This window comes from Zonotrichia albicollis, chromosome 4 (assembly GCF_047830755.1).
Source record: "Zonotrichia albicollis isolate bZonAlb1 chromosome 4, bZonAlb1.hap1, whole genome shotgun sequence".
NCBI lineage: Eukaryota > Metazoa > Chordata > Aves > Passeriformes > Passerellidae > Zonotrichia > Zonotrichia albicollis.
The window spans coordinates 34,704,628-34,730,024 of record NC_133822.1 but is presented as its reverse complement, the minus strand read 5'-3'; the positions used below and the strand labels follow the sequence as shown (position 1 = coordinate 34,730,024).

Here is a 25,397-nt window from a genome sequence, read left to right as displayed (position 1 = left end):
TCAGTATGTGAATATTTCATACACTAATGTTTCAGTTGTGGCTAAGCAGTGGCTCACTCTAAATCGAGGACTTCTCAGTATCTTGCCAAAGATATAAACTGGGGGGAGTTGGCCAGAAGAGGCCAATAAACTGGTCAGGGACTGGCATCAGCCAGTGGGTGATGAACAATTGCATTGTGCATCACTTCTTTTTCTTGAGTTTTATTCCCCTCTCTCTTTTTGTTACTTCCTTTTAAATAAACAGAAAATGATAATAACAACTATTATTATTACTACTACTACTGCTACTATTTACTCTATTTCAATTATGAATTTGTTCTTATCTCAAGTCATGAGTTTTACCTTTCTCTTGATTCTTTCCCTACCTGCTGGAGGAGAAGTGAGTGAGTGGCTGCATGGTTCTTAGTTGCTAGCTGAGATTAAACCATGACACATACATATTCTGAGATGTATAAATGAGGGGATTTAAGAGTCATTAGTGGGCCAAGAGTCAGGACCAAGCCCGCACATCAATAATTTTAGATGTCTGCTTCCAATAAAGTCCCTGTGCTCCAGTTCTGCAAGTAATGACCCTCATGGAAGAGGTCAGCTTAGACTGCTCTATTTTGCTCTATTTTGGATTTTACTTTTTGGGAATTGAAAGCTGACTCTCAGCTGTGTCTCACAGCTGCTGGAACAAATGGTCAGAGAGGGGCTTTTTTCGTCTCTGAGACTTTTGGAGAAAAAACTAAGGTTGTTCTAACTCACAGATAAAAACCATGCTTGCCAAGGGGACTTCAGGCAATCTGGAGTTATTATGACCCAGTCCTGTCCACTCCTTGCTCTTCCTCTGTCCCATGTGCTGGGGGAACATCAGTTGTGCTGGTGCAGCTGACTGTATCTGAGGACTCACTACTTTACTTTTTCTTGGGCTGCTCCATAGTGTAAAGGACAGCAAGTAGGCCTATAAATCTAGTATCCAAAATAGCCAAAGAAGAATGAGACAAAATCAAATTCAAAGAAAAGTAGCCATATGACCACACATCTAAGTCATATCAACACAAATTGGCCGAGGCAGATGGAGAGAAGAAGTAGGAAACATCTAGGAAACAAGTTCTCTTTTGTGAGCACAGCTGAGAGATGCAGATTTTTGAGAAAATGACTGCTCACTCGCTACCAAACAATAAAAGCCAATGTTTCATATGCCTGGGCTTGATGTCCCAGCCCCTTGTTCCTGGCAGTACCTGTTGCTGCTGCAGTATGGGAACAGCATGCTCTACATATCTCTTGGATACAGAAGAATGATCTTCTCCAGCTGCTCCTCCCATGTGGAATCCTTCCCGACCTATCCGTTCCAGGCTCCCACCACGCCTCTCCTGAAGGAAGAAAGATCACAAAAGTGAGGTCAGGCTCTGCTTCCTACTACATCCTTGACTAAAGCTGTGCAATCATTGCACACTGAGCACTACCACTACTCTGGAGGCTCTTTCAAATAAAAGACTGCCTCTCTGAACAGAAGAACAAATCAGGAATCCTGTATTTTAGATCTTTGTAGCCACTCTCCATCTGAAATCAGTGTAGTACTGGGAGGTGCTGGGCTGAAAATATGGCTACTGATGTGATGACCAGCACAGGAGCCAAGCTCTTTTTTGAAATACTGCCCTTAGAATCCATTTGTCTCTGAACTGAAATTTATATATTACCATCATTTTATCATATGGCTGTACCATCTAAAAATTTGAATTGTGAACAGAAACCCCACTGTGATGGGTGCTAAACATACTCTGCTGTGCCCATCACCATAATAAATGTACAGAGAGTTTGCCAAAGCAAACTTGAGTTCTGTTCTTTCATTTCCCTGTCTGCATCTTGGAGCAAACGCATCTCTTTCCCTTCCTGCTCACAGTCAGCCCAAACAGGTTGTTATACTGATATACATGCATGCAGTCTTTCTTTCCTTCCCCAGACACAGAGATTCATTGCTGTGATCTCTCTCTTACAGATCCCAGAGCCTGTATTTTAATACCTTACTGGTGCATTTTTAAAGCTCTGTATTAGTGGTCTAGAAAGAGACAACAACCCAGGCCCTTTCTTCAGACTGAAAATGTATCATCTCTCATTTTGAGCCAGCAAGAATGACCCACACACAGCCTATAAAGCTTTACAGCTGTAGTCAGCAGGCCACATACTTTCTGCCTTGCCTCTACTTGCACATCCTGGTAATTTAATACCAGAATCCGTTTCCCAGTAAAGCAGGACTTTGGTTGCTGCAGTGACCAGGCATGTTCATTCCCAGCACAGGGAGTGCAAGGTGTAGCAGCCTCTGCTATGTCATTTGCTTGTTCCCCTGGCTCAAAACCAGGCATTCATTGGACTGGGATTTGTCTGCCTTCTCAAACATTGACTATACCTTCCCTGAAGGCACATCTTGTTCCCAGATCTCCTATGTTCTTCTCGGTAGTACTTTCCAGTTCCTAACAGCCAGGTTAACTGCTCCAGGTTCTGCCTTCTGTTCCCCCACATTTCTTTTACTTTGTTTGCTCAGTAGCAGGAGATGGACAATTCTTCTGAGCAGACAAACTTGCAGGTGTAATTGCACTCTGGGTGTGTGCAAGGACCCTAAGAAACCAGACTCAAATTCTTCTAAGTCACAACCCACCAGCCAGCTCTGTACCTGCCCTTAGGAAATCTAGGCATTTCAGTAAGGTAAATCCTGCTTCTCTTGGCATCTCAGAATTTCATTTCTGAGCTATTAGCACAGTTTTAGCAAAGCACCTTTATTCAGATTTGAAGCATCAAAAAATTCTGCTGAATTTTACAACTCTACATACCACTGAATCCCCTACGAATCTGTGTCTCAGGCCCCACCAGTGTAGTTATGTGGCTGGGTTTCCAGGGACACACTGTCCTCCTCCTCACCATGAGACATTCTCATGGGATGAATTCCTTCCACGGAAAGGTTTCTGACTGAGAAATTCCTAAGGACAGTTTGTGTTTACCTTTTCTTCTTGGCTGTTGTCCCTTAGGAAGATCTGCTTCTGCTTGGAGATGGAAGTTGTCTTGTAGTAGTCCACCAGCTTGTTTAGCGAGTGGAATTTCTCTGTCCACAAGTAATAGTTACCCTTGGAATCCCTCATCACTTTGAAGTGCTGCACATCATCTTCATGCCTAGATCCCAATGGAAAAGAGATCATCAACAGATTGCACTTTCACCTTTTTCTAAAAAGTCTTTTCCAGAAGGGTACCAAGACTTCTTGCTTGGCCAAATCTAAACTTCTGGAAAGTCATGCAGTGGCAGTCCTTGTGCCTACTGGACCCAGATGTGGCTGTGTTTCAAAAGGCTCATCAATCTGCAAACACACAGTGCCCCAGGGCTGCCCAGTCACAAAGCACTATCAAAACAAAGCACAGGGTTTTAAACCCTCTCTTTTGAAATAAAGGTCACAGGAGCTTCCAGGGTGAAAAAGTGCAGTTGTAGTCTACCCAACAGCCTCTGCAGGTCCTGTTAACATCCAGTCTGCATTGACTATAAGACCTGTATTACACCTTTACACACCATGGGGATCACCACTATATGCAGACAAAGTCATGTGAAGCCATATACTAAACTTTAAAGATAGTATAAAATCTCGGGTAACATCATTACTACAGGTCATTCTCCCTATCCAAAAAGGAAAAAAAAAAAAAAGGAATTTTCTGATGCTGTTACAAGCCAAATTAACAATCTCAACCTTCTGCCCCTTATTCCCCCTGCACCTCTCCTCCCCTCACCTCTTGTCTGATGTGTACAATTCCTCTTTGCACCAGATGTGATCTGGTTTTGGTACCCACCTCCTTGCTTTGTGCAACTCCAGGCACTCAAAACACTCTTCTCAGAGGCTACATCTGCACAAATAGACTAAATGCGGACAGGCAGGGACTGAATGCTATCCTTGACTGCTACAGCCCCAAGCTGCTGAAGTGTTAGCATGGTTGTGGTTTAAATGGAAAAGCTCTCCCTTAGATAGTGCTGGGCCACGGTTAGAAAGAACAGGCCAGGAGCTGTTCACAGGGAGCTGCTTGAATACAGCTCTTCTGTTTGGTGGGGTGAAGAGGGTGTAGCCATACAGATCTGACCTCTGCCTCACTGCTTGACTTCAGGGCCAGAGAAAGAGCCTGACCGTACTTGATCTGCTGGTGTTAATTGGTGCAAATGTAACCAGAATGTTTTCCTGCATTCCTCCTGGATACTTTTTGAGCTGCCTGAATCAGCAGGTACATACCACTTGGAAAAGACTAATCATGACTTGTTAATCATGACTCTAATTTAAAACTGGTTATCAACTATTTGACTGAAAATTGGGAAACCAAACATCATTGAAAGGCTCTGTTTAGAAGCAAATGCACTGAGAAGTGCTAGGCTACTACAAGCCACTGAAATGTCGCTGGGCTGCAAGCAATGAAAAACCAGTCCTTGTCCAATGGCTGTTTAGTGACCTGTGGGAAAAAAGTTAACAATGTAATAGTAATCTCTTCATAGGTAGTAGCTGAATTCTTGGATTTGGTAACCAGAGCTGTAAGGGAATTAAAACAAATGGAAGACACATGTTAAGCACAGTGGGAGACTTTCCTTTTGCTGCAGCTCTTTCAGAGAAGGAGGTCACCAGGGGATGCAGCTTTGGAATGGGGCATTCACTGTGTCACTTGAAAAGAGGCAGAAACATTTGGGAATCAGATGCCTAATTTGTTCTCATTCACAACACAGCAGCACTACCAGTGACTGGCAGCCTGCAAACTTCTCAAGAGCCTACATCACATTAGGAATTCTTATGAGAGGAGGCTAGGGACACCATTAAACAGGAAAAGAAGCAGGAATATGCTGTTGAAAGCAGATACCTGACAGAGATGGAGAAGTCACCCTGAGAGTTCTGACTGGCTCGGACGATGAAGCAGCCGACTCCTTTGCTCATGAGGAGGTTCTCTGCTTCGTGGCGGGATATCTTCTCATCAAACCAGCTGTCAAGTGGGGAAATCATGGAGATGTGAATAAGGATAGGAATTAAGGTGAGGAATAAAAAAGTTGAGGGTAGGGAGTGAACAAGCAGGGTGGAGGGAGGAAAACAAAAGGATCAGAGGAGCCCACATGGCTACTCCCAGTGGCCACGTTTACGCTGAGGTACAGGGGTTTGATGGATGCAGACCATTTTCTTTGGGTAGTAAAAGCATGTCCATGCAAAGAGAACAATGTAAGCTTTGGTCTGCTAAGAAGCAACACTCAGCTGAAACTGTAATTACAGACACAGTACAATAAGGTGTTAGTCAAAGAAATTTTAAATGAAAAATGTGTATGTATACATATATACACACATAACTCTCAGACACATACATCAAATTGCTTTTTGGCAAACTGAAAATTACTGGGCTGTGATGGATATATTGCATGGAACGCACATAAATTTTTAGTAGAAGCAAGACATGAAAGTTTTACTAGTAATAATTTGGTTCCTGCAAGAGTTGCAATATCACAAAATCACAGAAACACAGAATACATAAGCACACTTACACAAATCTAGCCAGGCATACCAAACAACAGCATAAGGCACTGGACTAATAATGAGAAAGTCACCACAAATAGTAAAAGAATATGATGTCAGTAGGAATTTTTCTGTAGAGAAACACAAAATAATATACATTTGCATATGTCCACTCCATAGCTTATAAGATCTACAATCTGCAGTCTTTGACTTCACCTAATACATAATTGCCTGTATTGCATTAAAATGAAGAACAGTTAAGTTCCTAATGTCTGTCATTTTGGCTTTGGAGTTCCCTATTATCATCACAGTTCACCTATGTATCATTAGCAAAGAAAAATCAGATGAGCCTTGATAAACAATCTCAATGATTACTTAATCAGAAAAAAGATGGGCAAAAACAATCCATCAAAAATAGGAGGCAACTTTCTTCCCCACGTCTAGTTCTGTCATCTGGGCTGAACTGCTTCAAACTGCAGACCTGACACTTAGAAAAGTGTCAAAGTGGAAATATTTCTTCACAGCTCTTGCACAGAGAAAGCAACATGAGAAAAATGTGTGTGAAAAAAGAAGCTGCCAGTGCTCCTGAGTGATGGCACAGCCCTGTGAAAGAGTGAACAAGAACAACTGACTGGAAGATCTCATCCCCCTGAGGCCCAAAAGTACAAGCCCTTATCTGCACAGCAAACGAATAATGTCCTTCAGCTCAGCCAAGCAGGCTGGCTTATGTCCAAAAAGGCCACTAAGTGCCACCTCCAAAGGGGACAGAGGCACTTATTTGTAACCTCAAAATCCCTGTGTGTTCCCAGTCTGACTGCTCAGGGCAGCAGTGCGTTACAGCCACAAGCACTGGGCTTGGTGCATGCTCTGCTTGCTCACCCCTGAAATGCTGCAGCACTTGTGAAAAAAGAGGACAATGAGAGGTGCTTCTGGGAGCTTTTCTGCTAACTGAAAGGTTGTAAAAATCCCAGGCACTGTCATATTTATGGCATAGGGCTGGAGAGCACATTTAACATGCATTCCAACACACATCAGTCCTCTCTGAAAGTGCAGCTCCATCTCCTCAGCGGGAAGAGAGAAATGCAGGTACGCCTGTCCCCTGACAGTTCTGTTTGTGTGTGTGAGAGAGAGCAGGGCGGCACGGCTGGTCTGTCAACTCTGCCGATCCAGAGTACCGCCAGCTGTCACAGCATTGCACTGACCTCTAGTGCACCGACAGAAACTCACAGGCAATTCGGGGGGCAGGAATGCGGCGGCAGGGTGGGAAAAGGGAGCCAGTGTCCTTAAGAGCCGAAGGGGAGGAAATTTTTTTATGATTCGTTTTCAGAAAGATCTCTTGCTCTTCCTTTTGTGCTTAGCCTCTGTCTCTGCTCCCAAGACTTCACATCATGACTATTCTCCCTCTCTCTGAGGACATCCAAAAGCAATACCTGCCACATCCCAGCGTCCCTCTGCACAGCAACAAAGGAGTCACTTGGGACTGACAGCGATCATCAGATCCATTTAGCTACAAAAGAGCAGAGGATGCTTTGGGGTAGAAATACTCTGTGCTAGCAGATCTGCGTGTAGCATTATGGCAATCCCTGCCAGCCCCAAAGTGCAGGATGTTTTGCCCAGCACTTCCCCTGTCCTGTCCCCTGTGCTCTCGGTGGAAATGTGCCATGGTGGTGACACCATTTCTGTCACACTTACGGGGGAACATGGAAATCAATGAAGTTCTTAGGAACGTAGCCCTCGTGACTTCTGAGCTCAGCCTTGTACCACTCTTCCTGGGAGCTCAAAATCTGCAATGGAGAAATGGATGGAATAAATGCATCTCCTGAGACAGGCAAAAGCAACCAAGATTCAGGAAGAAACCTAGAATGCCTTGTAAGAATAAAATAAAATTGTAATGTTCTCTGCTCGCCACCCATGGTGCAACAAGGTTAGCGGCTGATGACCACTTCAGAGCAAGCAAGCAATAAAAAACCCCAAGTAGAATTAGAGAGATGGCTTATTAACTTTACCCCTTTGTATGACTGCCTGTCTGTGTATCTCTGATGTCTGTGAAATGGAGAAAATTCAGCTTTGAAAGACTTCGTAGGGGTTTAATTTATTCTCTGTGCTGCCTTTTGTAGCTGGTACTGTAGCATCTCAGATTCACAAGGGAAGAAGAAAATATCTGTGAAAACTTCTCTGACATATGGGTATGGAGGGATATGCAGCTGTGTCTATGTGCGTTATGGCTGCACAGATGTTACCATGTGCTCTCACCTGTCATTTCACAAGAGATTCTTTAGTGGGTTAAGTCGTCAGCTGCCCTGAGCTTTGCCAAGGTAGATAAAGAAGGAGGCAAAAAGTGTTTTCAAGACACTATTACACTTAGGAGATTGTAAGATAGCTAGGATAGCTGGAAGTGAGTCCACATCACACACTGGAGCAGCTTCAAGCGCGCCCACATTAATGTTAACTGTAATGGTCCTTAGAAGCATCACTGCTGACCAGGGAGGGCCCAAATTCATGACAGCCTGGCTGATGGCCCAATATACAGCCCTAAGCTGGAGGAGAGAGGACAGGAATACAATCACAGTGGGATTTTACTGCAGATGTTGTGGTCTTTGGTGTTTGACATTCCAGCTCCTGGGACAGGATTCTGCTGTATGAAATAGACCATGTTCCTGCTCTTTCTGGTTTTGGAGAGGAGCCTAAAAGCATAAGCCATGACAGTTTTAAAAGGAAAAAGCCAGTGGAAATGACTTAATTTAAAATCTATTGTTAACAGTAATAATACTTACTTTGTGAGCCAGTCTCATGGTTTTGGGAGCCTAAGGCACATTTTAGCTACTTTGTATTGCCAACAGGATGTTACGGTCTCAGGAGCTAATTCTTCATTGCCTTCCCTGTCACGCAGGCAGGATTCAGAAAAGTTAAGGAATAGAAAGCTGTGGAATTCCCTACTTGTATAGTCACTGCTGTCCTCATGCCTGGCTACTGGGTTGAGGATCTTTTTTCACTGCTGTGGCCAAACACAGGGGATGATGGCTACTTCCTGCTCATGCCTGGGCCCTGCTCTGTTGGAAGTGAGGTTTCCAGAACGACCCACCAGCTGTTTGCCACTGCAGAGCTGGCAGGTTTCTTTCAGTGTGTCATCCTCTCAGAGAAGGATGTGGGGGGGGGTAAGAGGGTGGATTTCCTCCTGTCACTACTGGTTGAGGGCCTCCTGTTTCCTGTTTTGTAATCTCTACATCAATATTTCACCTTATCTCCTTCATATATCGGCAGGTTGCTGCAGGCAGCACGAGGGGGCTCACGATAGGGCAGGAATGTGTGTGTGCCTATGCCAGAACAGAGTTGTTACTCAGGCTGATTTACTGCTACTACAACTTGGTGGCTAAGGTGGTGTTTTGTTTACCTCAAGGCCATTGAAGCAAGAAGGAGTTTGATTTTTCTGGTAGTGAATTCTCTATGACAACCAATAATAACAAAACAGGAGTGTAGGGTTGAAACTTTTTATCAGAGGATTCCAGCATACTTTGAAAGAAGTTCTGGCTTATACTGATTTTACAAGAAGGGAAACTGAGGAACAGAAGGAAAAGTGACCATCACCCCAGCAGGGACTTGATGGAAGTCTCCTGAGAAAAAAGGCATAAGTAAGGGTCATGTGATAGTAGGGACTGACTGGGGAAGAATAAGAGTGTTTATCTGTGCTGAAGAGATGCAGTGATTTCTCTAGAACCTTCTCACAGCTCTTTGGAAAGATTTGGTACTAATGAGTTCTGGATGCTATCAACTTTGTTAAAGTGCCAAGAGTTAAAAGGCCAATAAAATAACAAATGGTGGTGATGGAAAAGGCAAAGCTGAGACTCAGTATCTGATTATTAGCTGGAATATCTGTGACTGCACAGAGGAGTAGCAAAGGCTCCTTGCCAAACAGGGCTGCACATCCTATGGTAGTACATCATCCATTTGGACAGTAAAGGAGCTAAGGCCTTAGGGAGGAGTAATACTCAGGCATTTTCAATGGAAACAGAACATCTAGGGCTGAGAAGTGGATAAATAATTAGCGTGAAACTTCAAGTGGCTTCATCTGTGGGACTTTGGTAACGTTAACAAGAACTGTTCTATCATAACACATACAAATCAACTTTAAAGAGACTTCCAGAAGCTCTGTATTGTAGATGACCAACTCTACTTCTGCCATTGCTGCATTGTGAAATTCCTGCAAGGGTGTATATGATGTTATTAGACCAGGACCTCTTAAACTATTCCACTATGTGTGTAACAGTGTATCATGGAATTTTCCTCTTCTATTTGCAATTGCCTAAGATCCCTGCAGCATCTAACAATAATTACTAACAGTAAAAAGTTAGATATAAATTCTAGAATGGATGAGAGTTATATTTTAAACAGCTCAGTGGCTGGAAATAAGGAAGACAGCAATCCCTCTGGACAGAATTGATCCTGCCTGTGTTTAGACATAATCAGCATAATGTAGTCACTGTGAATGGTTTACCTGGTTAATGAAAACAGACAGGACCCTCAAAATCTGTCACCAAAGATCTTGATCTGTGCCCCAGCAAAGGTACATACCCTTCCCTGCTGACTACCAGAGGACTGCAGGGCAAGTAAATCCACAGTTCACGGACATAAAACCAAGAAAAGTGGACACAGACTCAAGTAACCTGGGAATTGTTGTCCTATTGCAAACCCTATGGGAGAGGAGTATCCTGCATTTGTATCCTAGTTTATAGATGTGCCTCCATCTGTTTGGTCAAGGCAAGGGGAAGCACAAGAAAGAACTGGAAGCAGTCTCAGAAAAGCTGTTTAGTCAAGCTGGGGACTGCACTTACCTTCAACATATCCCCAGCCTGGAAGCTCAACTCGTCCTCTCCAGAAGCAGTGAAATCAAACTTGGCAATGGCTTCCATACTGTGTCTTGGGGGCAGAGCAGAGCTGGAAGAGGTAATGTCAGATACTTGTCAGCACCTATGAGCTACTGGGATTGTGGAGCCCAGCCTCTGGAAAGCTGACAGGCAGTGCTGGGATCTGTATGTGGAGAAGCACTCACCACCTAAGGCAGCCATTAGTTACTAGACATGCAAAGACATTAGCAGGTAGAAGAGAGGGCATAGCTGAGCTGTAATTAGGTGAAGTCAGAAGTACAAATAACCAATAGTGGATGCTTATTCCAACAGATCTCTTTCGCTAGAACAAGCTCATGGAAAAACATGTATAGACCAACTCTGTCACAGCTCCCAATAAAGCAAGTGACTCTGTCCTGCAACAGAAAAATGCATTTGTCTCCTGCAATGACTTACTCTTTGCCTCAAGAGTGAGTCAAATTGCTGACAAAACCAACAGGGCTGCAATAAATACATATATTTTTTCTTGGACACAGGCCACAATATGGAAGGTTGAAAGAGTCTTTTCTTTGTGATGATTTAACATGGGTGACCACAACTTTCAGGTAGGAAAACACTGTTTGCAGAAAGGCTGCATTCCCTATTTTGAAGCTGGCAGAGAGTTAGCTGGCAGTGTTGGTAACTCAAGAGCCCAAAATATATCAGATAGCCTGCAAACCAAAGCCTGCTTTTCAGCACCAGAGCAGTGTGGCAGGGGAAGTGGCAAGATGGGCTTTGCTCCTTCACCACTTCCTGCTCATGCAACTCGGATGTACCCCAGCAGGACCATTTTTATGATCAAGAGTTACCAATTTCCCATGGCTGGGTCATGTACCCAGCCCAGTGGCGAGGCTGCCAGTGACAAGCCAAGAAACAGCCAGGCAGTGCCACCTTAAGCAACTGCACTGCTGGCAGGTGCACTTGCAGCACAGCTTCTGAAGACCATCAGACAGCTGTGATACAGAAATGATTTTTATGATTTTTAAGCTACATTTGTCTGGGAATAAAGATCCTGAAGCCACAAGTTCCACTACATAATCTCAATTCTCACAAAAACACCCAGTCTTTATGGCTTGAGAGGAAGTGCCAGCTTGCCTGATCCAAAACATTCTGAACCAGAAAGCTCTAGAAAGATACTGTAGAAACAAATTAACAACCCTAATTAGGGTTAGGTATTTCTTATTGATTAGAACTGACACAAGATCCCCAAAATATAAAGTGTTGATACTGAGCAAGCTCCAGAATTTTGCCACTTCAAAATCAAAAGGCTGCTGTAACCTTCCTTCTCAGCAATACATGCTGTAATGTTCCTTCTGTGACACACAACCCAGGGATTTAATTATCTGTGTAACCAGGATCCAGGGCCCTCCTCTGATACAGCTCAACTTAAACTGCTGAGAATGAGCTGGAGAAAGCCTGCAGGGCAAAAGCTCTAGGACTGCATCAGCATCAGCCCAGGGATTCCAGAGGAAAACCACCAACATGGGAAGATATGAAATCTCAGAGGAAAAACAAAACCATAGTTTAGTTGTGGTAGTCAGTCTAGCTGAGTACCTGTCATGAATCATTTGGGTCACTGAGTTGAGCTGTCAGTGCCATCAGTCCTGACCTAGCTGGTGGCAGATGGCAACCATGGAGGGTGACTCTTCATTTCTGATTGATACCTGCAAAGAATCTTTGGCTGCCTTTACACAGGTGAGGAGTATGCTAACGTGTAGCCTAATATTTCATTGAACCCTATAACTAGGTTCTGCGTGTGTTAACTGTATACAGCAGTTATTTACTGACTAAATTGTCTATTTCCTGCTTGCAGAGTCCCTTTGCACTTGACTAAAGATCCCTGAATAAAGTGATTCACAAGAGGGGCCATAACATCACTGGATATTAGTTCTGATATTTGTTACAATCACTTCTAACTAAAAATAAAAACCCCGCTTGTATGCTTCCTAGTGGACTCTGTTAGCACTCTCTTTTTTGCTGCTTATAGGTGAATTTATATCCATGTGACTGACGAGAGCTATGAAGCACCAAGGCAAATTTTTTGGCAGTCCACAGAGAGCTCTGCTTACTCAGCATGGATCTGTTGCAGAGCAATTGGGGTTGCTTCAGTGCCAGGGCCTCCCGGGTAGGTCTGGGTACACAGCTCAGCTGAGATCTGCCCTGTGCCTGCTATTCCAACCTGCTGCCTTGGGCTTCCAACACACAGCAGCCCTGAACCCCGACACCCTAAGGCATACTGTGCTTTATTCTCAGGCTTCAGCTTTCCCCCTATTCCAAACACTTCCATCTCCTATTCTCCCTGTTGACCTACTAATGCTCTTTAATTCTTACTTCTGATACCTTTTGCAGATTAGGGTCACCCTCTGTCTTATTCTTATTCCAAGACATTGGTGTTACCCTGCAGGTGCAGCTCGGGCCTGATCTGAGAACTGTCCTCTATTCCTGCATAGATATTTTTGGAGCTTCAGCCTGTAACCCTCAACAGGCAGTGTCAGCCCCGTTGTGTGCTAACAGAGCAGAGGGCTATTAAACTGGAGGGGAATTAACCCTTAAGGGAATTGGTTAAACAATAATACTCTTTCATGGAAGACAAATGAAGAAAAAGACAAAAGGAAAATTACTTTAGTAAGGGTTGTTTTTTGGTGTTTTATCTTGCAGTGGTGGCTGCTGCAGAGAGATCAGAGCCAACAGTGCAGGTGGATCCTGGAACTCCTAAGTGCAGACCATTAATCCCAGCTTGAGGAAAAGAACACACTTAAAAACAATTTAAATGCAAACTATTTAAATACAAATCCTGTCTTTGATTATGTCCCTTAGATACAGAAGAAGTAGTGGGGGTTCCCTCTACAGCGGCAAGAGAGTAGGAAAACTTTAATTTTTTCAATAACCCAAATGTTAAAGGTGCCATTGGAATGTGGCCCCCTCTGAAGGAGAAGAGTTTGTGAAACAGTTAAAATCCTTCCTCTCACTTCCCTTCCAATTTCAGCAATCCCAGCCTCAGGGAGAGACCAGGAGAGAGATACCTCTTCAAACAATCTAACACATGGATTAAATATGCCTTTCATTGCCAGCGGCTGGATTTAGAAGTGGCTCAAACGGCATCCACAGTGTTGGCTGTGTAGATAAATCAGCAATGCAGTAATGCTCTGCCCTTAAGCTCTTCCCCCACCAGCTACTAAAGCAACACTAGCCAATAATCCTGTCTTTGAACTCCAGCCTACCACTTTTCAGCACCTGAACTTCAAACCAGTTCTGTTTTCTGATCATGTTCCTCCCTCCATGTGTAACTTGAGAATCCCCACTCCACATGGGGCAGTGCTGGGCCCTCATGAGAACTCCCCTGCCTGGAGCCCATTCTTTCCCTCTCTGCATGCCTGTGACTCCCAGCACCACCCCACAACACAGACAGACAGGAAATTTTTCACTGTTATCATAACTTCCCTTTCTCAAGCGCCTTTTATCCCAAATTCTGCTTTTAACTGTGCGGTGCAACTCCTTTACCCTTTTGATCGCCAAGGATGGTTTTAGACTGTGCATAATGTTCTCTGTGAAAATCACCTTTGTAGAGAGTTTAGCATGAAAGATATGCAATGTTCAAAGCGGGATTTTTCAGTTCCAGCCGTGAGCTGACCAGCGCCCTTCATTTTGTGCTGGCTTTCTGCATGCAGGTGAATTTTCTCTGTGGTTCACCTTTGTAACAGGGTGGATTCAAGAGGCATAAGGCTACAGCAGTTCTGTGGGGCTGGTGCAACAGAAGGTTCACAAAATGAAAAGTGAAAAGCAGCATGGCTTTCACAGCACAAGGTAGGCATTTTCGTTTGGCGGAGTGCCATTCCCTGAGCAAGAACATCAGTGTCTCTGTTGATGGGAAGTGCCAAGGCCTAAAACATGTCAGCAAGCAATACAGCCTGACAGCGGAGTCCCAGAGAGTTTAACACTGTTACCCTACACCATGTTGGTTCCAAATTCAGCAGTAACAATGCCAGGGAAGGTCACCACCTATGAAGAGTTCGTCACTTGGGGACTGCCCAGCCTCAGCCTTTCCCAATTTCACCTACTTACATCAGAAAGAGAGCAAAATTACAACAATGCACTCACTTAACGGAACCATATGCAAAAAGTTTCTATTTGTGTGTCTGTAGCATAAAAAACTGCACACATCTCCATTCTGAAGCTTCATCCAGTGAGGTTTTGCACCAAGATATAAACACGAGCTGCCGTGTCTTTGTTCGGCTCTGCAAGAGCAACCTGCTGGACTGATGAACAACCGGGGACAGGATTCAACCCTGAGCATCTGCACAGCAACTCCACGTGACATTTCAGCAGAAACAATGGAGAAGGGACCTGTAATCTAAAAGAGCTGTTGCTGATAACAGCTTTGTTTTCAACAGCTAAGCCACATACAAGTGGCATGGGAATATTTAGCTCCAAAAACACAAACCTCTTGCTACTGAGTTAATGGTGCAGCTTCACTGACTGTCAGTGATAAGAGAGTAAAATTTATAAGGGAGAACAAGTCACTAAAACACTCAGAAATGATGCATTTAAGTCTTGGCTATTCTGCCACACAGAACAATGCATAGCATTTTAACTGAGCCTATGTGCAAACAAAATAAGCCTCCTAGGAACCGGATTCACAGAACAAACAAACTTTCAGGACTCTATAACCAACAGCAGTTGGTAAGAAATGCCCCAAACAACGATGGGGCTTAATTTCCCTAGGGAACCCAGGTCTTCTGTGCTCATTCCCATCGCGTCAGAGTAGAGTTGTGCGGCAACATGGGAAGCTGCTGCAACAACAGGCTCAGAGGGAGGAGCACCTGATACAGTACCAGGTATGATATCACAGCATGAAACTGCGACAGTATAAAATCCCAAATCTTTGCTGTGCTGGAAGGGTTGGTGTGGGGGGACTGGGGTGGTGGGGAAACACCTCCTTCTGTTTGCCTACCTCCTCCCTCAGACCCCAGCTGGTCAGATGTGGGAGGGCAGAGGGATTTGTCCTGTACAAGAAAGCTGATAAACAAGATGGCCTTGGGATCCCCCGATCTGGCCCTACTGCGCAGTCCTTCACCTTTCCTTCCAAGCCTCCCTTGCTCCCTTTACCGGATGCCTGGCGCTCCCCTGGGTCCCGGAGCCGTGGCCAGCCCGTCCCTCGCAGCGCTCCCCTCCCTGGCTCCGAGCAGCGGCTGCGGGGCCACCGAGGCCCGGCCCAGAGCCTGAGCACCGGCCCCTCCCTCAGCGCCATGTCACACCCCGGCACCGGCCCACGTGCCCGGGGACAGCGACAGCTCGGGGTGGCCGTGGGGACACAGGACACAGCCGTGCCTGCCGGGACAGAGCGGCCATGGGCAGTTTCCAGTCCCTCATGGCAGAAATATTTGGTATCTGCATATTTGAAATGGTGGTGCCGGTTCGAAAGGAGCTGCCCCTGGCTGCTGCTCCAGCCTAGGGCGGTTTAACAGATGAAGAAAGGAGGGTCCCTCAAAAAGTGCAAGTTCTACCCAAATAAGGAAAACAGAAATGAGCACAGATCTGCTAAGTTAACTGAGAAACCGTAAGTCTGTTGAAAAGCATATCTTGAGGAACAAGTAGCTAAAGACATAAAAACATGCAATAAAATAATTTTCAAAGACAACAGAAACAGGAAACCTGCCAGAGTGTGTCTGTAGGGCTGGCAGATGATTGAAATGTAAAAAGAATGCTCAAAGGAGATAAGGATGAAGCGCAAAAGCGAAATGAATTCTCTGCATCCATGCATCTCCCATAGGGATATAAGGAGGTCCCCACACTGGAGTTTTCTTTGCAGAGGAAAGCCAGGAGAACTATTTCAAGATGAAGAACTGGAATAAAAGGTTTTAGGAAAAAACAGTACATGAACAAGGGTAAATTCAAGGATTTGATACTTTAGAAATCTTGACTGAAATCCAAACTGAACACGAAATAGTGAAGGATGAGCAATCAAACTGTGGTTTACAATGCCAGACTTAACTAAGCCGCGGTACTAGGAAAAAGCAGCAAACGCAATGCCAGTGTTTGAGATGTGTTTTGAGGGGATGCAAGGTGCTGGTGTGACTTCTGTGTGCCTGAAAGGGATGAAAAGATTAATGATGAAATGAATTACTGGCCCTAAGAGAGAAACAACATCCAATTCCTCCTCACACAGCTTTTGTAGAAGGAAGTCATATGGCACAAATCGGAGTTCTCTGAAAGAGCTGATGAAAATGTGGATATAGGTGATCACTTGATATAAAATTTGCATTTCCACATCATTTTTGATAAAGTCTCTCAACAAAGAGTCTTTAAAAAGCCTCCTAAGTTCTCAAAGAATAGGAGGGAAGGTCTATAGATGATTAACAACTGATTAAAAGTTATGAAACAATTTGAATGTGCTGTTCAAAATATTCATAAATTATCCGGAACACATGAAGTGACAAAACTTACTGATGAGAAAACATCCAGGGTAATACAAATTAAAGCTGATCACAAAGCTTTGCAGATGGTTTTAAAAATATTGTTGAAGTGCAAGATGAATCTCAGTGCTGATCGCTACAAAAGCAATGGACATGGGACAAAAGAAACCTAACTACATGAACACAGCAATGAGCTTAAATTAGGAATTACCACTCGGGAAAGACACTTTTGAGATGCTCTTTGAGTTCTACCAAAGGGTCAGCTGAGTGGAAGTCAAAAAGGCAGATTAGGAAGCATCTGGAAAGTGACCAAAACAAACCAGAAGACAACATGAGTCCACTGTACAAATCCCTGGGGCACCTTCTTGAATATTTGTCACTAGAATACAGCAGCTGGTTCTCATCTCTCCATCTCAAACAGAGACAGTAGCATTAGAAATAGCAAATAGAAATCAACTAAAGATGACCGAGGACATGGGAAGTTTCTGGACAAGGAAGGACCAAATCAAAGACTGGGATCTTTCACCCTTGAAAAAAGGTGTCAGAGGGATAAATGCAAAACAACGTTGGAAATAATGACAATCATAGACAAGGTAAACAGGAAATTTTATCCATAATTTCCCATAACATAAGCACTAGGAGTTCATTCCAAGAGTGTCAGAATCTGGGAGGCCATAGGGAAAGAAACTGTGACATGTACTTGTCCAGTTCTCACTCTCCTTCCCCAAGCAGCTGTTGCTGGGTGCAGGATCATGGATTGTGAGTAACTTTTACCTGACCCAATTAATCCTTAGGAACTGTGGCGCTTCACCAAAAACCACCACAGCGTGCTGGTCCAAGAGGACTGGTCCAGCAGCTGGCTGGTAGCTGGTAGTCCCCACACACACACAGAGCCTTCTGGGGAGGTAGTAATCTGGAATGTCTGTGAATGTGAAAATTACGAAGCGCTCAGACCAGTCAGGGATAGACACAATGAAAACTCCCTCTGAATGGGACAATCTTGAATATATTTGCTGAAAAAATATGCAGGTTCATCAGGCAGGGGGCTGAAGGAAGAGTACAGCAGTGAACTCTTGCCATATTGTGAAACGTGTGGCTATCAGTATAGGAGAAATATAAATTTCTGTACAGGAAGGTGGGACACCAGTCCTCATGGTCTTCTTAGGTTTAAGCTCTGTGCTTTTTCGTGGTGTGTGAATGGCATGACAGATTGCATTACGTTACACACTGGAACGACCTAATTTCTCTATTTTCTACCATGATGTGATCTAATGGGCCCCCCAGCAAGAACGCTGCTGGTGACTTGTCACTCATGCTTTCTGCCTGACAATGTCACAAAACACTGCATGGATTCCTGTTATGTATCCAGAACTATTGCATTATAATATTAAATCTATTAAATGTCAAGGCATAAGAGATGTGGCTTTCTAGACTATAAACAAAACACTCAATACTGGCAAGCTCCCAACACTGAGAAAGGATAGGAAATAGGATAGAATGGGAAATAACTCTCCTTTCTTTCTTCTCCATTTCTATATATTCCTCCTCTGTCGCAGTTACGGTAACACATTAACCTCTTCACCTTGCAGAATACATCCATCACAGCTATGCTGAGAAATATGAAGAAATATCCAGATACTTCAGCCATAAGTAATGGAAACAAACCTAATGGGAAGGACATCAGACTCCATCCAGCCGTGTTTTAGCCAATCTCTATTAGAAAACTGGGTTAAACCCAGCCCAGGCAGACTGGTTATTCCACAGCTACTTGCTGCAGACTTCTTTGTCATTATCTGCTACTGACACAATCCAGACAGGATGGCCGAACCATAGCTATTATAGAGTCTGAGAAGACCTGGATTTAAAAAGCTTAATGCAGAAAAACTTACACCTGCTTTTGCACTTAGGTGAGTGACCCAAAACAGATGTGTCTGCAAACATGTCTGAAAACTGCCTAAGAACACACTGTCTCACAAAAATCTTAGTGATTTCTTGCTGGCCTGAAATTTTCAAGAGAAGAATCTTTTCCCAAGACATTTTATTCACTTTAGTTTCTAAAGTGAAGCTTTAGTATCACTTTAGTTTCATCTGGGAAGCATGTGGGCAGCCAGAAAGAAAACCAAAGGGAAAAGAAAAAGCAAAGAAAAAGGAAAAACGATAATTTCCAACAAAACATATACATCAAATAGTTTGTCTACTCTGAATTGAGTTGATAATACTCAAAGAATTAAGTGGCCAGGTTTTGTTACCCTCAAGATAAACTGCTTCGCCCGTTCTTAGCTCGCCTCCAGAAAGTAACACCATCAACAAGGGAAACAGAAGTCAAAGTGTGGAAACAAGGGAGATTTCAGTTGTTGTAAGTAATTGTAAGTGATAACCCAGCATCTGTGGAATTGGGAGCATCAGGACTGTAAATCCACATAAAGCTGAACATTATGAATGGAAGCTGTCTAGTCGTTCCCAGCCTCCCATCTATTCCTGTTCCCACATTCAGATATGCTGCACTCAGAGCAATTCATCCTCTCCCAGCTTTGCTCTCTGCAAACAGCTGCTCGGGCTGTCCACAGTGACAGGTCATTAGCAGGCAGTTATTTTTCTCTGGACTGAGTGCACAGAAGTGGCAGTGCTATAAAAGCTTCCCTGCAGAGCTCCATGAACTGATCTGGGAAGAGCTCTTTCCAATTTGCTGTGCTTCCTGTTAGCAAAAATTGTCTTGAAAGCTCTGTGTCTTGTTGCTCACCTGCAACAGTCCTCTTTGAACACATCCCAAGATTTTCAAAAAACTCAGTCATCAGCATCAGTTGCAAAGCTGATCGTGTCACCATCACCCTCACAAACAACATTCAGTTTAGCTGATGTGCCTACAGCCTACGGTGCCTTCGCAAGTGGTACAATTATTTCAATTAAAGGTGTGAAGCCAATTCTTTTACAGGAATAAGCTTTACCTGTAAGAGTACTGCTCTAATTCTGTGGTTGTGTATCCACCAAGAGAGGATACAACTTCACTGCCTGGTCCCATCCATTTATTGCAAGGAGATGTGGTTTTAATCCTGAACATCAGTGTTAATTTGCTACTTAATTAATACAACATTTCCCATCATTCTGCAAATTGATCTCCAAAGATATCCCCTAGCATTTCCGCTGAGGAGTATCTCTGCACTTCTGAGAGATTTTTCTTTGGAAGTTTATGGCTAAGATCCTCTGCTTTCCTATTCTAAAGAAGTACTGGCAAACTTGTTGATATTTAATATTTTCATCAAATCCTTTCAAACCTGCCAACTTTTTCTTCTACGTCCCCTACTCCATAATTCCTGCTACTGAATTATTAGTGTCTCTCTAGCAGCTTCTTTATTCTAAGCAGTCAGGTTCTCTGCCTCCTGCATTTGTACAGTGATTACACTGAGCCAGTCTTGTGACATACCAAGATTATAATTTTGACAGCAATTACAAGACCACGAGACCTGAACTGTCACAGAGCCGACTGGAGTACCAGAGGAGGAAGGAGTAGATTACAGCAGAGAAAGGGAAGTTCGACTTTTTTTTTTTCCACTACCAAATAATTTTTCTGGATTTCCACAGATTTTCTTTAACTGCTGCACTGCTGCCCAAGAGCCCAGACAGGAAGAGCTGCCTTACAGCTCCTGTGTTGCCAGCTGCTCTGAGCAAACAAGCCTGCTGTGTTCTATAGTGTTCCATGTCAGAGTTTCCAGTTTAGGCCCATGAACTGGGTTTCAAGGATTGGCTGTTGGGACCAAAGAAGATCCAGCTCACTGTCAAGGAGGTCACTGTTCACCGCACAGAAATTTGTACTATTCACTTGGAAATCTAGATAAAACTGCAGGCCCAAAGAAGGCTGGAGACCACAAAACAAGACAGACAGAATACGTTCCTCATAACAGCACATTTCCCAAGCCTGTTCTACATTTATCTCATCTAAGAGCAAAAAAGGGCCCAGTTACTCAGGGCAAAAGACCACAGATCCTGTAGCCTGACCTCTGCTCTGTAGCCTTCTACCAGCAGGACTAGTTTCTGATCTTCCTTACCATAGAGGGAGATCTAAGAAAACTTTCTTCTCCTTGCTGGTCTCTTGGGAGCCAAAACTTTCTTCTCATTCTTGGTCTCTTTCGGAGACTCTTAAGTGTTAATCAGTTGATCTCCATCATCATCTGTGAACTATACTAAAGTTACAGCAGCAGCAAATTTGGCACATCTCACTATATAATACTAATTATATATTAGTGTTCTATCAGTGTTCTAATCTTAAACTGCAGAAGCACTACTGCTGATCAAAAAAAGAACTTCTTCCCAGCCTTTACAATTTATTACCATCCCTTCTGGACACTAACAAGTATCAAAGTAAGTTCTAGAATTGGGACATAGTTTCAAGGTACCCTGTGCATCCCCAAAAGATAACCATGGCAAGAACACAGGACTCAGAGGTCTCAGCTATTACGATGATGGCTAATTTTGAAACAGCACTTAAAATTTGAGCTACAGATAAGCTAAGCAGGGGATATCAAGCCAAATCAATGTGGGTTGCATGAGCTGCTGATTTTCTTCTTTGCTGCATGTAAAGACAGCAGATGGAGAAAAGAAGGGAGAGAAAGAAAAAGAGACTCTTCTTCAGTGATTTGAATCCAGTGCTGGAGTGTTCAACAAAACACTCCTTTCCAGGATTTAAATTTTCCTTTGATGAGCACCTTTTGACTCAGTGGGATTTGCAAAGCTTCCATTTGAAGCTAGAGAAGAGTAATCTCACTCTTTCTTTCTTCCCCCTCCCTGCACTACACCCCTCTAATCATGATTAATATATCTAAACATGCCTGATTAAGGCAGACAGATGATGGGCCACTAATCTGAACTGATCAGGGCTCTGGAGCTGCCAAAGTGAACCTGCTGTCTCTCTATCAGACAGAGCAATAAGGGGTCGGTAATGCAGCCCCATTAACTGCTTCCTACAGAATGAATTTTCCCTGACTGCTCCTTGAGAGCAGACACTTGAGGAATGCTGCCTGATGGGAAGTTGCTTTGAATCTTTTCTTTTAGCACAACCATCGAGCAGCTCCTTCTCAAGCCCTCCAGACAAACAACTAAAGCATGAAAAATGTAGCCACTTCCTTGTATGCTACTTTCTTTAAATCTCCTCATACCTTATCTTGCTAACTGCCTCTCAATTTTTCTCATCTTTTCTTGGTAAACTTCAGCACTGACTGATATATGGTGCGCTGCAAGTGTGTGGTTATCAGAAAACCAACCCTCTTCAGAAAAACCAACCCTGTTCCCACCAAGCCTGCTCCCACTGTGCCTGTGTGTAAGCAAGGGATCCACTTCTGTGTACAGGTGGAGCTTGCACTTCATGAATTCATAAAATTCAGGGCTGCAACAGACCACTATGATCAATACAACACATCAATATACCAATGAACTGCCTGTGTGCAGCATATTTGCACTAATGTTGAGGGTTCATTGAAGGATAAATGGATATAGGGCAGAAAAAGAGCAAAATGCACACCTCTGAATTTGTTCAGATATATGCACATGTACATACACCTGCTTTTATGTGGCTGCAGCCCTTTAAAATCTTCATCCTCTGAGATCTACTTCCAGTAAAAGACTGCAGTCAAGAGGGATCAAGTGGGCATCAGGCCATTCCTGGGCTCTGTGAAATCCTGTGACTACTTATCCTAAAACTGGTCTTTGGTATAATTTCAAGTGCCTTCAAAGCTTCTCTGAATCACACAAGCTGTGACCAGCTCTGGGGAATTCTGCTGGCTGCAAGTCAGACGGAGAATTATATTTCTCAAATCGATCATAGAAGAGACTGGGATGAAGAGTGATGATGTATTTCACACATTTATGCTATCAGGGAGGATTTTTCAAAAGTCACATCCAAAGCAAAAGAGTAAAAACAGAAACAAGAATCTGACACTATGAGATCTGATTAAAAACAGCCAACCAACAGGCAATAAAACCCACCTACAATTAGATACAGATATTCCAAGGTGCTTTCCTTGTATTTTGGTTTCAAAATATGGGAAAGAATACTCAAGATTTAATTATTTCTAACTGTGACTGTCAGAGAGAGAGTTCCAGAAAACATAGTTTCCAGCATGCTGATCTGTAAATCTGAGCCCTTGCCCTGTAACTAAGAGCTGAGGAATTCTGGTCTTCATGCAGGTCTGCATATGAATACACACTGGATGTGCACATGAATGTTAAATTCCCTTTGTCCAGGAGCAATCAAGTGCTTTGCAATGTGAAATGGAAATCTAGGGAAAAACCTGTAAATATTTGTGCTAAAATAGGAGCAAGTTCACCTTATGTCATTGGCTCATTTCCACAGCATTTATGAAACTCCTTTTTTCTATGTGAAAGATGGAAGATGCAAAAGATATAATGCCTTTATTTCTGGGCATAGCACAGCCTAGAGAATTCATTACATTAAGGGATTAATCCAATCTAGTAAAAATAGTTTTTAATCTTATATTGGACTCTGTATTGGAGCAATACTTTTGAGTAGGATATGGGAACAAATTGCTATGAAAACCTGCTAGTATGTACAGCTGGGTAGAAAATGTGTTTCCAATCACCTATTGCCTGTTTCTTTGATAAGATCAGCTGATAAAAAATTGTGTAAAATAGGAAGAAGAGCAAGATCAGTGATTAAACTGTGGGGTTTTGGGTTGGTTTTTTTTTTTTTCCTTTTCCCCTCATATGTGTGTGTGTGTAAGATTAGTCCTGCCATCACAGATAACTGTGCAAAATCTGGAGCTCTCATACTAAAATTAAATAGTGTGATTCTATTGCAACAGATATGATTTGCACAAAAGTAAAACTACAGTTAGGTCAGTAAGAAAAAGTAAAGTTTCTTTGTCCTTTTAAACATAAACCCATTTTTGAACAAAAGACAATATTTCATCTGACTGCAAAATTTGTGGGGTAAAGTTTGCTTTGCCTCTTTTCCTTTGTATATTTTTTCTCTCCTCTTTTGCTTTTATGAAAGAACGAAATACTTAAGTTTCGATCAGCATACATTTAGTTATGACATTGTAAACACAAACACGGGGAATCTAACTGCTTGGTTTTCATGGTCCTCTTATCCTGGACATGTTGCACATAATTGCAGCTCAGCCACCTTTGTTCTGAGAAGAACTGACAAACTGATACACGTACAAAGCCTCCCATTTAGGTAAGGACAGAGAAACTGAAATGCTGCTGGTAGAATCTGTGTTGTGATATAATGAGCACAGTTGTGATATCTTCACTGCATTATGGCCCCACTTGCAAATTTACCTTTGGAGCTTCTTTGTTGTCTTAACTATATTTTTTCTGCTTAATGGGTCTTCACAGCTCAACTTCCATTTAAACACAGAACCTCTTTTACAAGGTGTGAGTGCTAACCTTTCTATAAATTAAAGTCAGGCCATTTGCATCTGCATTAGGGAATGATTCTAAAAGGGTTTTAAAAGAAATCAATTACAATAATTCATACATATAAAGATGCAACTGCAATAGTCAATCCAACTTTTCTTCTCATTATAAGATGTGTGAATGCCAGCTTGTTACTATTCCTGGGATTTCTCTGCACAGTGATTGTACCATTTTAAGTAGAAGTGTGGAACATATTTCATGTTTGTCAATGCATTTTTTAGTTCACTTGGATTATTATACCTTTGAAATTAAAGTGCAGTGGCAGTTTCTGAATGATTTAACATGTAGACATTTTTTACCCTGAATTAGGTACAACTAATTGTTGTTTATCTTAATGCAAAACTAAATGATATCAGATTGGAATGGGTTCTTATTATCTGGAATAAAAATGGGTCATACCATAATGTAAGAATATTGGTTACTGAATGAACATTTAGACTGAAACTTAATTAAGCACAAAAAGTTCCTTATAGGAAGATCAAGTGTGACATCCTACATTTCCCCTTCCCACAGCACACTGTCATGGCAAGGAGGTTCATTGGAACCTCTCTGCATACCCTTGTACATCCTGCAAAAATAATCGTGGTCCCAGTCCTTCAGTGAGCAAGTAATCAATTGCTGCTCTGCAGCAGGGAGCCACACAGCCTTTAGACTGCTCAATAGACTGCATGTGGCAAAGAGGGAACACTGTGCAAAGGGTGTGAATGAGTCATTCGACATTTCAGGTTGACTGAAGTCATTCTGCTACATTTATTTCCAATCTTGATGTGCTATCCACATTTGCATATTAAGCAGGATGGGAAGAAAGATTTAAATTTTTTGTTACAACACATGCATGGAACACAGCAGACTGCACATGTGTGAGAATGAGAGATTACATGCATGCTTGGGTGAACACGGCGCCGTGTGAAGGGCCTCTTCTACCTTCATACAGGAGCAGGCATTCTACTTGCAAGCCTGAACACATCTCAGCAAAAATTATGCTTGAGCCTGTGTTATCTCTAGGGAGCTGAATATAAAGGAAAGATGTTCATTGGCAGTATGCCTGAAGAGAGGAAGGGAGGAAGGGAGGTCCCATGAGCATACTTCAGGTGATGTGTGTTTTGTTTTCTTTGGCAAATACAAATGGGAACGAGGTGGTCTGTGTACACTTGAAGGGTAGGTGTGTGAGCTGTGTGCAT

At 43.0% G+C, this 25,397-nt stretch overlaps 1 protein-coding gene across 4 annotated transcripts in view; it reads right to left on the bottom strand.

The window, feature by feature from the left end:
* The window catches only part of GRAP2 (GRB2 related adaptor protein 2), a 109,979-nt gene that overhangs the window by 9,710 nt on the left and 74,872 nt on the right, over positions 1-25,397 (bottom strand). For 3 of the 4 annotated variants that reach the window (XM_005488648.4, XM_074539418.1, XM_074539417.1), the window contains 5 exons: positions 10,322-10,424; positions 7,185-7,276; positions 4,855-4,974; positions 2,979-3,147; positions 1,224-1,355 (listed from right to left, as the gene is read on the bottom strand). In XM_005488648.4, coding sequence (XP_005488705.2) covers positions 1,224-1,355; positions 2,979-3,147; positions 4,855-4,974; positions 7,185-7,276; positions 10,322-10,399 — 591 coding nt within the window. In that variant the 5' untranslated portion in view covers positions 10,400-10,424. Of the gene's footprint in view, positions 1-1,223; positions 1,356-2,978; positions 3,148-4,854; positions 4,975-7,184; positions 7,277-10,321; positions 10,425-15,478; positions 15,564-25,397 lie in introns of those variants that run through there. The other variant, XM_074539419.1, reaches the window with a different exon arrangement.